This window comes from Triturus cristatus, chromosome 10 (assembly GCF_964204655.1).
Source record: "Triturus cristatus chromosome 10, aTriCri1.1, whole genome shotgun sequence".
Lineage (NCBI taxonomy): Eukaryota > Metazoa > Chordata > Amphibia > Caudata > Salamandridae > Triturus > Triturus cristatus.
The window spans coordinates 557,690,823-557,708,569 of NC_140593.1; the positions used below are offsets into that span (position 1 = coordinate 557,690,823).

Here is a 17,747-nt window from a genome sequence, read left to right on the forward strand (position 1 = left end):
CCCCAGGAAATGTAGCCAGAGTGTTTACTGATATTCTCAACTATCTCTTAGCATTATTACTAGTCGGAGATATTGTGTTCCTGGTGCTGTCTCAGGGCTAGTTAGGTGTAACTACATGTGAGTATGCTTTTCTTCTTTTCTGAGAAGACATGGTTGGAGACCAATAATTGCTCTACCAATTATATGTGAAGAACTTTGAAGAACATGGCTTTATTTGTAACTCAAGCTAGTCTTGTACACTGGGGGTCGAGTACAAAAAGTTCTCTCTGATATTATTTATTATGTACTCTCTATGAAATGAAATGCCAGACATTGTGAAGCTTTCATTTATGTTTTGTTTTAGTCATGTTGTAAAGCATATGAATACCTTGGCTTCATCATGGAAAAAGAGCAATCCTATCAAGACGCATCCATTAACTATGAATTGGCTTGGAAATACAGCAATGAATCAAACCCAACAATTGGTGAGTTATGAAAACACATTTTGCTATTTTTATTCACATAGTCTTACTTTTGTCAAAGTGATGTTGCTGGTGGAGATTTTTTGGCAGATATACATCATAAAAATAAAACGTTTTAATATTGATTTGTCAGAACTCGCCATCTTAGCAACCTCTTGCAGCACCAAAACATGCTTTGACCAAAAATTAGGAAGGTGTTGTTAGAAAAGGGGTTATTGGTTTGAAAATCGGGGTCCCTTACCAACTCAATAAATACATCCTGGTTAGGTCTCAAAACAAGTCTGAGAAGCTCTGCTCAGCCCCTAGTAGAATGCCACAAGAAGGCAGTTCACCAGAGAAATGCATGGTAAGTTCAAGGAGTATCAACATTTTGAAGTAAAGAACAAAACAAAATAAAATTCGGAAACCAGTTTAGAGAAAAAAAGAATGATTTAACGAGACATCAAGATCATTACAATTGATATGGAGAACTGGAGTTATGAAAATGGAAAGTGTTAAGACAAAAAGCACCTAGAAAAAGTAAAGTGGCTTTAAAAAGCTACAGTTTTTGTTGACTGGGACTGAGGCATGATTTTAGGCCAAACGCGATGGAGCGGAGGTCTGATATTCCAAGCAGGTTGTCCCGGTCATAGTATTTCCCTTCAGCCTTTTTCTTTTTTTCATAGCAGTCAAAGCCCTTTAGCAGGGCAAGGTCCAAGATGATGGCTGTGAGGGTCCATCAAAGTCAGATACGTCATCATTCACCACCTGATGAGGCCGTTGGTTTTGGTACCAAAAGCTCCAAGCAGGATAAGGCTGGATTTTGTTGGGCTTTAACCTTCGAACTTTTTCAGTAATGTGAGAAGTTGGCCTGGTATATGATGTCCACTAGTTAAAGTGGGCACCTTGCACCAGTCCAAAGAACCCTTATGGTGATTTAATAGATCAAAGATAACCTTAGAAAGCTATTCAAGTGGTAGCTGTGGAGAGCAGCCTTCAGCCTTAATCTTGAAGGACTGTTAATCAGCTTGTTTTACCAGAATGCAACCTTATTGTATTGGTTAAATGAAAGGAGAACCACACAGTAGTTATAAGAATAGATATTTATTATTATAACACGTTAAATACCTCACAGTATCTGCTACATGCAGATAAACACAAAGCGCACAATACTTTAGCACAGAAACGATCGTAAGTAGCACTAATACACAGTGGGCTCCAGGGGGGAGACCAAACCATATGCTAAAATAGTGGTATAAGACCCACAACTTGAGTCAAGACAGTGTCTAGAGTGTATAAAATCACTGGGACCTCAAGGGACCACTCAAGGTGAGTACATAGGGACCCCGTGGAGGACGGGTGCAGTGTGAGGACACGACCGCGTGCTACGTGCAATTCAATGGGAGAGTCGTGGTTGCAATTTTTAAGTTAAAGGACCTTTCCCAGTGGATTACAAGGAAACCCTTTGGAACATAGAAGGTTGGTGAGCCACCCCACCCGTGGATACCGAAGTACCAAGTTACCTATCCCAGGGAAGCCGGCTGCTTAGGTCTGAAGTGTCGTCGGAAACCACCGTCGTTCGCAATGGGAGTCTTCAAAGAAATGCCACTGCTGGAAAGAAGAAAAGTTTCCCGTGGAATCCGCAGGTGGAGTCTTGATTTAAGGAACCTGAAAGCAGAGGGGACAGAGTCTGGGTCACTCCGGAGTGACCAGGGGCTCGGTAGACAAATGCCCACCGATGTCGGGTGCTTCAGGTGCGAAGAAGGAGACCTTGACTCTACAGCTGCAGGAACCAGGAGACGTTGAGGACAACCAGGAGCCGGATGCGAGCTGTTGCACGAAGGATGTCGAGTGCTGATGGGTCGGTGTCTGCCGGGAGCACCAACAAGCCTTGGCAGCAGCAACCCATGAAGGTCAAAGATGGGTACGGTCTGGCCCAGCAAGACTGAGAAAACTCACCACAGCAAGGGGAGTCAGAGCAGGCCTGGAGGAACCAGGGAAGCCCAAGAAAAGCAGTGATGTCCCACAACTGGACCCACAGGCCGAAGGCACAGAAGTCGCGAGGGGAACTCTATCAGTTTCACAAACCAACAGCTTGAAGGGCACAGAGTGCGAGGAGGCCGAAGTCCTTTGTAAGAAATGTGCGGAGACGTGAGGGCTATTGTCAGCCAAATGCATGAAGTTGGGGAAAACCAAAAGCATATGCAATTGCAAAAGTACCTGGTGCACAGGGTTTCGGGTTATGCGGTCTCCACGAGGGATACTGGCCTCAAACTTGGTGAGAGGGCAGCTCGACCTCAAGGAACGTAGGTTCTCACCTCCAGTGTTGCTGGAGCCTTCGGAGTACGCAGGAGCTCAGGATCAGCAGACCAGTCAGTTGCATTACGGTGCCTGCAAACGCAGGGGAGTGACTCCTTCACTCCAAGGCAGAAACTTCAGTTGTCCCTGATACTCCACAGGTCCTGCATGGAGCCTGTATGGTGCACAGGCCCAGACGATCCACATCGAATCTAGGGTCCTGCAGCCAGGTAAGATCTTTTGTATCCACGGAAGGGGGTTGAACAGATTCAGGGGACCCTCCCAGTGGAGGGTCAGGACAGGGGGGTGATTACACCCATGTTCTTTGTCCAGTTTCGTGCCAGAGCAGGTGCCAACGGTTCACATAACTGGTTTGAAGTGGACTATGCACAGGGACACCAAATGTGCCCCTCGTGCAGACTTTCAGGCACTTTGGCAGTGCACCCACCCAGCTCCAATACACTAAATCCTGTCTGGAAGGTGGTCACATCTTCCTGTGACAGGATGCCTATTGTGCTGCCTTCCTCTGCTCAAGCTTGGCTAAGCAGCAGGAGGGCAGAAATGTGTCTCTGGTCGGCAGCATCCATTTAGTGCTGTCCGGGTTGAGAAGGCTGGTACCCGGAAGACTAATGATCCACGAAGCTTGCTTCTGAGGGGTGGAATCATACCTCCCACACAGAGTTACCGGTGTGGAAGTATAATTCCAAGGTGGGCATGTTTTGTTTCAGCCGTTTTTGAGATGGCTTTTACCGCGAGGTTATAATGCACCTCTACCTATAGGTCTGGCTGTGTCACAGACAAACTGGGAGAATGGTCTCCGAAGGCTGCAGAGGTGCCCTGCTCATGCAGGTGCATCCTCTCACATAAAACCCAGCACCCTGCCTTCAGGATTTGGAAGGACTGCTATAGGGGGGACTTATAGGTTTTAAGTGTAGTGACCTATAGATATAGTAAACCTATATCTATTGTAAGTGGTGCATGCACCATCTTACACAGGCTGCAATGGCAGGCCTGTAGTTCCATTTTGCATGGCCTCTCATGGCTGGCATAATACATGCTTTAGCCCATGGGAGGCCTCTAGGGTACCTATTCCCTGGGTACATCTGTACCATATACTAGGGACTTATAAGGGTACCCTAGGATCCAATCTGGAGTGTACCTAAGTACATGTCAATACATTTTAAGGCGAAAGCAGATAGACTGGGGTCCTGAGTATCGGCATCCAGTCAGACTAGTCAAAAGAGTGTAACATCAAGCAAAAAGTGGGGGTAACCATAAGAAGCAGGTCCTAATTTCCTACACAAACCCCCCACCCTCAAACGGAAGGTGAGGAGACTAACCTTGCCCAGTTGAGTCTTCATTTTCTAAGTGGAAATATCTGGAGAGTCCATCTGAATTGGCATGGTTACTCCCAGGTCTATGTTCCACTGTATAGTCTATCCCCTGTAGGGAAATGGACCACCCCAAAAGTTTGGGGTTTTCACCCTTCATCTGCTTTAGCTATAAGAGGGGCTTATGGTCTGTCTGAACAATGAAGTGAGTGCCAAATAAGTATGGCCTCCGCTTCTTCAGAGCCCAAACCACAGCAAAGGCTTCCCTCTCAATAGCTCACCAACGTTTCTCTCTGGAGGTCAACCTTCTGCTGATAAAAGCTACTGGTTGATCCTGACCCTCTGCATTAAGTTGTGACAACACAGCCCCTACCCCCAACTCAGATGCATCTGTTTGGACAATGAATTGTTTGGAATAGTCTGGTCTTTGCAGAATGGGAGCAGTAGACATGGCCTGCTTGAGGTAATCACATGCCTTCTGACAGCTAACTGTCCACTGAACTTTCTTGGGCATTCTCTTTGAGGTATGATCATTCAAGGGAGTCACTATGGACCCATATCCTTTTATGAATCTTCTGTAATACCCAGTCAGGCCCAAGAAAGCTCTGACCTGAGTCTGGGTAGTGGGAGCAACCCAGTCCATGATGGTCTGGATTTTCCTCTGCAATGGTTGAACCTGACCTCCACCTATCAGGTGTCCCAGGTATACAGCCTTACTCTGCCCTATCTGCCACTTGGTGGTCTTGATAGCGAGGTCTGCTTTCTGCAGGGCCTCCAAAACATTCTTCAGGTGGACCAGGTGAACCTCCCAGGTGGAGCTAAAGACAGCTATATTATCAAGATATGCTGCACTATAGGCTTCCAGGCCTGTAAAGACTTCGTTTACCAACCTTTGGAATGTGGCTGGTGCATTCTTCTTGCCAAAGGTCACCACAATAAATTGATAATGCCCACTAGGGGTTGAAAATGCTGTTTTTGGTTTGGCATCCTCAGATAGTCTGATTTCCCTATATTAAGCAGTAAGGTCACATGTGCTCAAGAACTTGGCTGAGGCCAAAATACCAATGAGTTCAGCTGCCCTAGAAATAGGGTGAGCATCAGTCCTAGTGACTGCATAGAGTGCCCTGTAGTCCACACAAAACCTAATTTCTCTTTTACCACCCTTGGTGGGTACCAGGACCACGGGACTAGCCCCGGGGCGGTCTGAGGGTTCAATCACTCCCAATTCCAGCATCTTTTGGACCTCAGTCCTGATACAATCTCTGACATGGTCAGGCTGCCTGTAAATCCTATTTTTAACAGGCAGACTGTCACCTGTGGCCACTTCATGGGTACACCAAGTGGACTGACTAAGAGTCAAAGAGAACATGTGCCTGTATTGATTGAGGACCCTCCTGCAATCATTCTTCTGTTGCTCAGTGAGACTGCCTGCCAAGGCTACACCATCAAATGAGCCATCATCAGGGTTCTGTGAGAGGAGGTCAGGGAGTGGCTCACTCGCTTCCTCCTGTCCCTCATCAGTAGCCATGAGCAAGCCCATGTCTGCCCTGTCCACATAGGGTTTGAGCCTGTTTACATGGATAACCCTACCGGGGCTCCAGGGAGTTCCAAGGTCCACCAAATAGGTGACCTCTCCCTTTTGCTCAAGAATAGTATGGGGTCAACTCCACTTGTCTCGGAGAGCTGCTGGGACCACAGGCTCCAACACCCATGCTTTCTGTTCCGGCTGATACACAGACAGTACAGCCTTTTCAACATGCCAAGCTTTTTGCAATTATTGGCTTGCCTCAAGGTTTTTGCTGGCCGCCTTCATGTACTCCGCCATCCTGGAGCAGAGACCAAGTACTTAGTCCACTATGTCTTGCTTGGGAGGTTTGAGAGGTAACTCCCATCCCTCCTTCACCAAACACAAGAGACCCCTAACTGGATGCCCAAACCAAAGTTCAAAAGGGCTGTAGCTAACCCCCTTTTGTTGGACCTCTCTGTAGGCAAAGAGAAGGCAGGGCAACAGGACATCCCATTTTCGCCTAAGCTTTTCTAGAAGGCCCATGATCATGCCCTTTAGGGTTTTGTTGAACTTTTCAACCAACCCATTGCATTGTGGGTGATAGGGTGTGGTGAATTTGTAATTAACTCCCCACTCCTTCCACATTGCAGTGATGTAGCTAGACATGAGGTTTGTACCTCTGTCAGTTAAGACCTTAGGGAAACCCAGTCTGGGAAAAAAAAACAGGAGAGCCCTGGCCATCACAGGAGCTGTGGTGGTTCTAAGGGGTATACCCTCTGGATACCTAGTGGCATTGTCCGCCACCACTAGAATATAACTGTGCCCAGATGCAGTTGGAGGGTTCATGGGACCAATTATGTCAATCCCAACCCTCTCAAAGGAAACCCCCACCACAGGTAGTGGTATTAGAGGGGCCTTTGTGGCACCACCTGACTTGCCACTGGCTTGACAGGTGGTATAGGAGCGATAAAGCTCCTTGGTGTCCTCTGACGTGTGAGGCCAGTGAAAGTGTGGGACAAGCCTGTCCCAAGTCTTACTTTGAGCTAGGTTTCCTGCTAAGGGAATATCATGTACCAAGGTGAGTAGGAAGCCCCTAAACGTCAGAGGTATGACCAACCTCCTGGTGGCACCAGGCTTGGGGTCTCTACCCTCTGCGTACAGGAGTCCCTCATCCCAATATATCCTGTGGGACCAACTGACACTCCCAGCAGCCTCAGCAGCAGCTTGCTGTCTGAGGGGTTCAAGAGAGATGCAGGTGTGCTGCTCCTGACTCAGATCTGCCCTGGAAGGGCTTCTTGTCCCCAAGAACTCAACCTGACCAGGATCCAGTTCATCTGAGACCGTTCCTTCACAGGGACTGGGATCATCTCCCTCAAGAAACTGATCCTCTCTCTGAGCCTAGGGGGAAGACAGTCTTATCCCTCCTGCTCCTCCTCTTGGAAGGCACCTGGTTCATTTTTTCAGCATCTAGGGCCTATTCAGTGGACATCAGTTTGGCCTGTGACCTGGTCACAGTAAACACATCTGCAGAGATGCCGAGCCTTGCAGCATGAATCCATAATTCCACTTCAGCCCAGGCTGAACTTTCCAAATCATTGCCCAATAAGCATTCAACTGGAATGTCTTAGCTAACCACAACTTTCTTTGGGCCAGTTACCCTCCCCAGCTGAAATTAACAACAGCCAAGGAATGATCAGTCCTGGCATTGTTAGCATTGGGCACTTGGTACTTCTCACCAAGTATGATCTGATCAGGGTCCACAAGATCTGTTGTCACCATAGTGACACTTGCACCTGTGTCCCTGTATGCCATGGCATCCTTACCATTAATAAAAGGCTGTTGTCTGTATTTGCCCAGGTTGCTGGGACTGACAAATAAGGTGGCAATATCTATGCCACCATCACAGACTAGTTCAACCTGAGCTGGTTTTCCTTCTAGGCCAGAAACCAGCTCAGAACCCAAGGTTAACCCTACTAATCCCTTGTACCACCACCTGTATTTGTACTAGGGGGTGCAGTTGCCTTAGGGAAGTGGTGGTAGGAGTATTTTTATTGGCTTTTGGACTATCAGCATTGTTTGTGCAATGGGTCTTTACCTTACAACGGTAAAACCAAGGTTTTCTCTTGACTTTTCCTTTGTTGAATTGTGCCCCCCCCCCGAGCCAGGTTTTTCGGGCCCTGATGAATACTTTTGGTCTTTACCCTTGTCCCCACCTTTATCTGGAGTTTTCGAATCTTGCTACTTCTGGTCACTACCAGAATTCTGGTTTTTCTACTTCACCCTGGTCCTGACCCACTTATCTGCCTTCTTTCCCAATTCTTGGGGAGAAGTCAGATCAGAGTCAGCCAGGTATATATGCAACAAGTGATGTTGGCAATTATTAAAGATCTGCTCCCTCATCATCACATTGTACAATCCCTTGAAATCATTCACTTTGCTGCCAAGTAACAAGCCTTCCAGAGCCTTAATGGCACTATCCACAAAGTCTACTAAGTCCTGATTCTGTGCCTTCTGGGTGTCTCTGAACTTATTCCTGTATAGTTAAGTGGTAAAGCCAAACCCATCAATGAGAGCACTCTTCAGGACTGAATAGTTGTCAGCATCCTCTTCTCTAACAATTAGGAGCTTATCTCTACCTTTGTCAGCAAAGGAGAGCCACAAGATAGCTGCCCACTGCTCTTGAGGGACCCTCTGAACTTTACAGGCCCTCTCTAAAGCAGTTATCCATTTATGGATGTCATCCCCCAACATGGTAGAGAGGGACCATCTTGCTCAGGTTCCTATTTCCAAAAGAATGTTCTTTAAATCTAGGAACACTGTTGCTGCCACCATGGAATTCTAGTCCCAACTTTTTTCTAGCTCTCTGGTCTTCTAGGGCTTTCTTGTCTTGAGTCCACTGCTCTTGCCGGAGCCTAAATCTAGCTTTCTCAAATGTATTCAGTTGGTACTCCCTGTCTAAGGAATGGTCCCTCTTGCTAGATACAGAGGTCACTACAGACTGTCCTGAGCAGTGCTTGAAATGGAAAAATAAAAGTGCCTGTACTCTGTAGCAGAGTACCTGCTTGTTTCTGGGAAGTGCCGGTACTCTCCAATTAAAAGTATAGCATTTCTCTTGAAGTACTCTCCCTCCCAAAATAAAAAAGTGCCGGTACTCCATACCGGACAGTACCGGCCCATTTAAAGCACTGGTCCTGAGTGATGTGACTCTGCAGAGGGAGACCTAGATCTCCTTGTTAAACTCTACACTCTTCCAGGAGGGGTGAAGAGAGTGCCATTCCTCACCATCTCCCTGAAGATCAGAGTTGTCCAGGTGGGAATCATCTTGATCCTCCTGTCCTTGGTTTGAGTCTAGGTCATAGAAGGTGTCACCTCCTGACCTGTCCTAAGGTCTTCTAGCAGCAAGGCCTCTATGAGGCGGTGGGTGTTTGCAGTTCTCCCGGTCTTCAGCTTTCTAGAGGCACACAGGGCTTTAAATTCTTGGAATGAAAGCTCACTGTATCTAGAGTGCAGAGAGACTCTGGCATCTCCTTTAGAAGACATACTAAGTGTGGTGAGATGTTGCACCTACCTAACCTAGTGGCAACTAAACTCTCTGAGGTTGGAGAAAGAAAGGGTGTGCTAGACCCTTGACTTACCCAACCCTAGGTTCAATAGAACTTATTCTAAGCTAGTATTGTATGTACCTAGTACTTAGTGGTTTTCAGTTAATCAATGCAAAGATTTATCTGGTAAAACAATGCAGGCTTGAATCTCAACCACTGCACACCAATGTGAGAAGTTGGACTGGTATATGATGTCCACTAATTAAAGTGGGCACCTTGCAAGAGTCCAAATAACCCTTATGGTAATTTAAGAGGTCAAAGATAACCTTAGAAAGCTATCCAAGTGGTAGCTGTGGAGAGCAGTGTTCAGGCTTAATCTTGAAGGAATGTTAAGCAGCTTGTTTTACCAGAATGCAACCTTCTGTATTGGTTAAATTAAAGGAGAACCACACAGTAGTTATAAGAATATATATTTATTATTATAACCGCTTAAATACCTCACAGTAAACACTGCACGCTGATAAACACAAATCACACAATACTTTAGCACCGAAACAATGGTTAGTAGCACTAATACACAGTGTGCTCCAAGGGGGAACCAAACCATATACTAAAATAGTGGTATAAGAACCACGACTTGATTCGAGACCGAGTCTAGAGTGTGTAGAAACACTGGGACCCCAAGGAACCACCCAAGTTGAGTACGTGGGGACCCCACGGAGGACAGGTGCAGTGTGAGGACACGACCGCGTGCTACGTGCAATTCAGTGGGAGAGTCGCGGTTGCAATTTTTAAGTTAAAGGACCCTTCCCAGTGGATTACGAGGAAACCCTTTGGAACCTAGAAGGTTGGAGAATCACCCCACCCGTGGATACCGAAGAACCAGAATTACCTATCCCAAGGAAGCCGGGGGCATAAGTCTGAAGTGGCGTCGGAAACCGCCGTCATTCTCAATGGGAGTCTTCAAAGAAATGCCACTTCTGGAAAGAAGAAAAGTGTCTGGTGAAACCCGCAGGTGCGGTTCATGATGGAAGGAACCTGAAAGCAGAGGGTACAGAGTCTGGGTCACTCAGGAGTGACCAGGGACTCGGTAGACGAATGCCCACCGATGTCCGGTGCTTCAGGTGCGAAGAAGGAGACCTTGACCCTACAAATGCAGGGACCAGTAGATGTCGAGGACGACCAGGAGCCGGATGTGAGCTGTCCCACGTAGGATTTTGAGTGCTGAAAGGTCCGTGTCCGGCTGGAGCACCAACAAGCCTTGGCAGAGGCAATCCACGAAAGGTCAGATTGGTAAGGTCTGCCCCAGCAAGGACCAGAGGACTCACCACAGCAAGGGGAGCCAGGGCAGGCATGGAGCAAGCAGGGCAGCCCAAGAAAAGCACTGTTGTCCCTCAAATGGACCCACAGGCCGAAGGCACAGGAGTTGCGAGGGGACCTCTAGCAGGTTCACAAAGCAACAACATGCAGGGCGCAGAGTGAAAGGAGGCTGAAGTCCTTTGTAGGAAATATGCGCAGAGGTGAGGCTATTGACAGCCTAATGCACGAACTTCGGGAACACCAACAAGCATAGGCAATTGCAAAAGTATGTGGTACACAGGGTTTCAGGTTATGCGGTCCCCAAGAGGGATACTAGCCTCAAACTTGGTGAGACGGCAGCTTGAGCTCAAGGACATAGGAACCAACCTCCTGTGTTGCTGGAGCCTTCTAAGTCCGCAGGAGCTCAGGATCAGCAGACCGGTCAGTTGCGTTACAGTGCCTGCAAACACAGGGAAGTGACTCCTTCACTCCAAGGGAGATATTTCAGTTGTCCTTAATTCTCCACAGATCCTGCCCAGAGCCTGTATGGTGCACGGGCACAGAAGATGCTTTGGACAGAGAGGGAGATTAGGTCGGGCTCAGTCGAAGTTAAGCGAAGTCCAGTGTGTCCAGACGGTCGAAGGTCAGGGGTTTCTTGTTCTGAATCTTGTCCACGTCGAATCTAGGGTCCTACAGTCAGGAAAGCCCTTTTGTACCCACAGGAGAGGGTTGGACAGATTCAGGGGACCCTCCCAGGGAAGGGTCAGGACAGGGGGTTGGTTACAGCCATGTCCTTTGTCCAGTTTTGTGCCAGAGCAGGCGCCAACAGCTCCCAGAACTGGTTTGTACAGGACTATGCACAGGGACACCAAGTGTGCCCTTCGTTCAGACTTTCAGGCACTTTGGCAGTGCACCTACCCAGCTCCAATACACAAAATTCTGTCTGGGAGATTGTCACACCTCCCTGAGAAAAGATGCCTATTGTGGTGCCTTCCTCTGCTCGAGCTTGGCTCACCATCAGGAGGGCAGAAACGTTTCTCTGGTTGGCAGCATCCATTTTGTGCTGTCTGGGTCGAGAAGGCTGGTACCGGGAAGACCAGGGACCCATGAAGCTTGCTTCCAAGGGGTGGAATCGTACATCCCACTGTGTTTGCCGGTGTGGAGGTATGATTCCAAGGTGTTTGATACCTAACATGACATGTTTTGTTTCTGCCGTTTTCGAGATAGCAGTTACCGCGAGGTTATAATGCACACCTACCTATGTATGGCTGTGTCACAGACAACCTGGGAGAATGGTCTCAGAAGGCTGCAGAGGGGCCCTGCTCATGCAGGGGCACCCTTTCATATAAAGCCCAGCACCCTGCCTTCAGGATTGTCAAGGCCTGCTATAGGGGTGACATAGGTTTTAAGTGTAGTGACCTATAGATATAGTAAAACTATGGGCAAATGTTTTGGAGTACTAAAGACCCTAAACAAAACCTTAGACCTCCTACCCATAGCGGCCAGAAGGACACTGACGCAGGCACTGGTGACCTCTCGGATGGACTATGGAAACATCTTGTTCCTAGGGGCCACCGAGGGCTGCCTGGGCCGCCTGCAAGTTATCCAGAATTCCGCCGCTAGATTGGTGCTAAGAAGACCTAGGAGGGCTAATTCTCAAAAGGCGCTGGATGCGCTTCACTGGCTGCCTGTGAAGAAACGTGTGCTGCTTAAGTGCCTCCTCGTCTGTCACCGAATTGTCTGGGGCAGGTCGCCCGCCTACCTTAGGGATCTAGTCAGCCGCTACGAACCAACAAGGACCCTCCGGTCGGAGGGTGCCGGGCTGCTGACAGTCCCCAGGATAAGGAAGGCTAGAATGGGTGGACGATCTTTTGCGTTCCAAGCAGCTCAACAATGGAACAAACTTCCTCCTGCTCTGAGACTGGAGAGCAGTGAAGCGCAGTTCAGGGCCAAGCTTAAAACACATCTATACACTGTGTAGGTCACAGGCTCTCATGGTGATCGCTGGTAGCTTTAGCGCGGGGACACGCCGAGATGGCGTTACTGAGCGCTCTATAAGCTCTCTATAAATAAAATAAATAAATGTGGTGCATGCACCATCTTACACAGGCTGCAATGGCAGGCCTCTAGTTCCATTTTGCATGGCCTCTCATGGGTGGCATAATACATGCTTAAGCCCATGGGAGGCCTCTGGGGTACCTATGCCCTTGGTACATGTGTACCATATACTAGCGACTTATACGGGTACCCCAGTATCCAATCTGGAGTGTACCCAAGTACATGTCAATACGTTTTAAGGAGAAAGCAGATAGACTGCGGTCCTGATTAGCAGAATCCTAGTCAGACTAGTCAAAACAGTGTAACATCTAGCAAAAAGTGGGGGCAACCATAAGAAGCACAAGGCAGGGTGCTGGGTTTTACGTGAGAGGGTGCCCCTGCATGAGCAGAGCCCCTCTGCAGCCTTCGGAGACCATTCTCCCGGGTTGTCTGTGACACAGCCAGACATATAGCTAGAGGTTCATTATAACCTCAAGGTAAATTCTATCTCAAAAACAGCAGAAAAAAAACATGTTGTGTTTGGTATCAAACACCTTGGAATCATACCTCCACAAGTAACCGGTGTGGGAGGTAGGATTCCACCCCTCAGAAGCAAGCTTCGTGGGTCCCTGGTCTTCCCGGTATCAGTCTTCTCAACCCGGACAGCACAAAATGGATGCTGCCGACCAGAGATACATTTCTGCCCTCCTCCTGCTGCTGAGCCAAGCTCGAGCAGAGGAAGGCAGCATAATAGGCGTCCTGTCACAGGGAGGTGTGACCACTTCCCAGACAGGATTTAGGTTACTGGAGCTGGGTGGCTGCACTGCCAAAGTGCCTGAAAGACTGCACGATGGGCACATTTGATGTCCCTGTGCATAGTCCAGTTCAAACCAGTTCTTGGAGCCGTTTGCTCCTGCTCTGGCGTGAAACTGGAAAAAGGACATGGGTGTAACCACTCCACTGTCCTGACCCTCCCCTAGGCAGGTCCGCTGAATCTGTCCAACCCTCTCCCGTGGGTACAAAAGGGCTTACCTGGCTGTAGGACCCTAGATTTGATGTGGACAAGATTCTGAACAAGAAACCACTGTCCTTCGACCGTCTGGACACTCTGGACTTTGACTGGGACCGACTTCGTCTCCCTCTCCGTCAAAAGCATAGTCTGTGCCAGTGCATCATACAGGCTCTGTACAGAACCTGTGGAGCTTCAAAGACAACTGAAGTATCTCCCTTGGAGTGAAGGAGTCCCTCCTCTGCGTTCGCAGGCACCTTAACATAACTGACCGGTCTGCTTATCCTGAGCTCCTATGGACTCCGAAGGCTCCAGCAACACAGGATGTGGGTTCCTACATTCCTTGAGGTTGAGCTGCCCTCTCACCAAGTTTGGAGCCAGTATCCCTTGTGGGGGACTGAATAACCCGAAACCCAGTGCACCGTGTACTTTTGCAATTGCATATGCTTGTTGATGTTCCCAAACTTCGTGCATTGGGCTGTCGATTGCCCTCACCTCTGCGCACATTTCCTACCAAGTACTTTGGCCTCCTCACACTTAGTGTCCTGCAAACTGTTTGGTGAAACTGCTAGAGGCCCCCTCATGACTCCTCTGCCTTCGGCCTGTGGGTCCATTTGAGGGACAATCCTGATTTTCTTGGGCTCCCCTAGTTGCCTCAGGCCTGCCCTGACTCCCCTTGCTGTGGTGAGTCCTCTCGTCCTTGCTGGGCCAGACATTACCTTTCTTTGACCGTCTACGTGGGTTGCCGCTGCCAAGGCTTGTTGGTGCTCCCACCGGACACCGACCTTTCAGCACTCGACATCCTTCATGGGACAGCTCGTATTCGGCTCCTGGTCGTCCTTGATGTCTCCTGGTTCCTGCAGCTGTTGAGTCAAGGTTTCCTTCTTCGCACCTGAATCATCCGACATCGGTGGGCATTCGTCTACTGAGCCCCTGGTCACTCCTGAGTGACACAGACTCTGTCCCCTCTGCTTTCAGGTTCCTTCCATCAAGAATCCACCTGCGGATTCTACCGGACACTTTCTTCTTTCCCGCAGTGGCATTTTTTTGAAGACTCCCATTGAGAACGACGGCGGTTTCCGACGCCACTTCAGACCTATGCATGCGGCGTCCCTGGGCTAGCTAACTCTGGTACTTCAGTATCCACGGGTGGGGTGGCTCTCCAACCTTCTATGTTCCAAAGGGTTTCCTCGTAATCCACTGGGAAGGGTCCTTTAACTTTAAAATTTGAACTCACAACTCTCCCATTGAATTGTACGTAGCACACCGTCGTGTTCCCACACTGCACCCGTCTGCCTTGGGGTCCCTACTTACTCACCTTGGGTGGTTCCTTCGGGTCTCAGCGATTCTACATCCTCTATGCACTGTCTTGACTCGAGTCGTGGTTTTTATACCACTATTTTAGTATATGGTTTGGTCTTCCCCAGGAGCCCACTGTGCATTACTGCTACTTACGATTGTTTCTGTGCTACAGTATTGTCCTTTGTGCTTATCTGCGTGTAGCAGATACTGTGAGGTATTTAAGGGGTTATAATAAATATATATTCTTATAACTACTGTGTGGTTCTCTGTCATTTAACCAATACAATAAGGTTGGATTCTGGTAAAACAAGCTACTTAACATTCCATCAAGACTAAGCCTGAAGGCTGCTCTCCACAGCTACGACTTGAATAGCTTTTATAAGGTTATCTTTGACCTCTTAAATCACCTTAAGAGTGGTTTGGACTGGGGTAAGGTGCCCATTTTTATTAGTGGACATCATATACCAGGCCAACTCCTCACATTGGTGTGCAGCAGTTGTGATTCAAGCCTACATTGTTTTACCAGAAAAATCTTTGTATTAACTAACAAAAAAACCACTGAGTACTAGGTACATATAATACTACCTTAGAATAAGCAAGTTCTACTAAACTTAGGGTTGGGTAAGTCCAGGGTCTAGCACACCCTTTCTCCAGCCTCAGAGAGTTTAGTTCACAATAGGTTCGGTAGGGGCAACACGTTACTATACTTAGTATGTCTTCTAAAGGAGATGCCAGTGGCTCGTGGAGCTGTAGATACAGTGAGCTTTCATTCCAAGAATTGAAAGACCTGTGTGTCTCAAGAAAGCTGAAGACAGGAAGAACTGCCAACACCCACTGCTTCATAGAGGCCTTACTGCTAGATGACCCTAGGAAGACGCCTGGGTCAGATGAACAGGAGATGGTTGGTAGGACAGGGAATGAGGACAGATCAGGAGGTGACACCTTCTATGACCTATACTCAAACCCTGGCCAGGAGGATCAAGATCATTCACACCTGGACAATTCAGATCTTCAGGGAGATGGTGAGGAAGGCCATAATGGCCCTCTCTTCACCCCTCCTGGAAGAGTGCAAAGTTTACAGAGGAGATCTAGATCTCCCTCTGCAGAGTCCCATCACTCAGGGCGGTCTGTAGGGACCTCTGTATCTTGCAAGAGGGACCATTCCTTGGAGAGGGAGTACAACTGCTTGAATTTGAGGGACCTAGATTTAGGCTCAGGCAAGCGCAGTTGACCCTAGACAAGGAAGCCCTAGAAGTACAGGGAGTTAGAAAAAAGTTGGGACTAGAGTCCAATGGTGATAGCAATAGTGTCCCTAGAGATAAAGAACATTCTTTTGACAATAGGAACCTGAGCAAGATTGTCCCTCCCTACCATGTTGGGGATGACATCCATAAATGGATAACTGCTTTAGAGAGGGCCTCTAAAGTTCAGAGGATCCCTCAAGAACAGTGGGCTGCTATCTTGTGGTTCTCCTTTGCTGACAAAGCTAGAGATAAGATTCTCACTGTTAGAGAAGAGGATGCTGACAACTATTCGGTCCTGAAGAGTGCTCTTGTTGATTGGTTTGGCTTAACCACTGAACAATATAGGATTAAGTTCAGAGACACCCAGAAGTCAAAGAATCAGGACTGGGTAGACTTTGTGGATAGTGCTATTAAGGATTTGGAAGGCTTGTTACTGGGCAGCAAAGTGAATGATTGCAAGGGATTGTACAATTTGATTATGAGGGAGCAGATCCTTAATAATTGCCAAAATCAGTTGTTGCATCAATACCTGGTAGCCTCTGATCTGACTTCTCCCCACAAATTGGGAAAGAAGGCAGATAAGTGGGTCAGGACCAGGGTGAAGCAGAAAAAACAGAACTCTGGTGGTGACCAAAAGAAGCAAGATTCTAAAACCCTAAAGGGTGGGTACAAGGGTAAAGATCAAAAGTCTTCAGCAGGACCCCAAAAACCTGCATGGGGGGGGGCTCACAATCCAACAAAGGACAAGGCAAGAGAAAACCTTGGTATTACTTTTGTGCGGTAAAGACCCAATGGACAAAATATGCTGATTTGTCCAAAAGCCAAGGAAAATCCTCCTACCACCACTGCCCCTAAGGCACCTGCGTTCCCTACCACAAGTACAGGTGGTGGTCCAGGGAACAAGGGATTAATTGGGTTAACCTTGGGCTCTGAGATGGGTTCTGGCCTAGTCAGAACTCCAGCTCAGGCTGTACTAGTCTGTGATGGTGGCATGGATATTGCCACCTTATTTGTCAGTCCCAGTAACCGGGGCAAATACAGACAACAGCCTTTGATTAATGGTAAGGAGGCCATGGCCTACAGGGACACAGGTGCAAGTGTCACTATGGTGACAAACCATCTTGTGGACCCTGATCCGATCATACTTGGTGAGATGTACCAAGTGACCAATGCTAACAATGTCCGGACTGATCATTCCTTGGCAGTTGTTAATTTCAGCTGGGGAGAGCTAACTGGTCCAAACAAAGTTGTGTTGAGCTCAGACCTTCCAGTGGAATGCTTATTGGGCAATGATTTGGAGACTTCAGCCTGGGCTGAAGTGGAATTAAGGACTCCGGCAGCAATGCTGGGCATCTCTGCAGATGTGTTTGCTGTGACCAGGTCACAGGCCAAACTGATATGCACTGAACAGGCCCTGGATTCTGAAAAAATGGACTAGGTTCCTTCCAAGAGAAGGAGCAGGAGGGTTAAGGCTGTGTCTTCTCCCCAGGCTCAGAGAGAGGATCAGTCTCTTGAGGGAGATGGATCCAGTCCCAGTGAAGGAACTGTCTCATATGAACTGGTAAATGATCAGTTGGAGTTCTTGGAGACAGGGGGCCCTTCCAGGGCAGATCTGAATCAGGAGCAGCAAACCTGCCCCTCTTTTGAACTCCTCAGACAGCAAGCTGCTGCTGGAAGTGTCAGTGGGTCAAACAGAATCTATTGGGATGAGGGACTCCTGTACTCAGAGGCTGGAGAC

General features: G+C 48.2%; 1 protein-coding gene across 1 annotated transcript in view; it reads left to right on the forward strand.

Moving 5' to 3' along the window:
* The first annotated feature begins 358 nt into the window (after nucleotides 1–358).
* Nucleotides 359–17,747, forward strand: part of LOC146789723 (tetratricopeptide repeat protein 21A-like) — a 97,499-nt gene continuing 80,110 nt past the window's right edge. Inside the window, exon 1 of the mRNA XM_085630130.1 lies at nucleotides 359–464. Within this exon, the coding sequence (XP_085486256.1) occupies nucleotides 380–464 (85 nt within the window). The 5' untranslated portion in view covers nucleotides 359–379. The remainder of the gene's footprint in view (nucleotides 465–17,747) is intronic.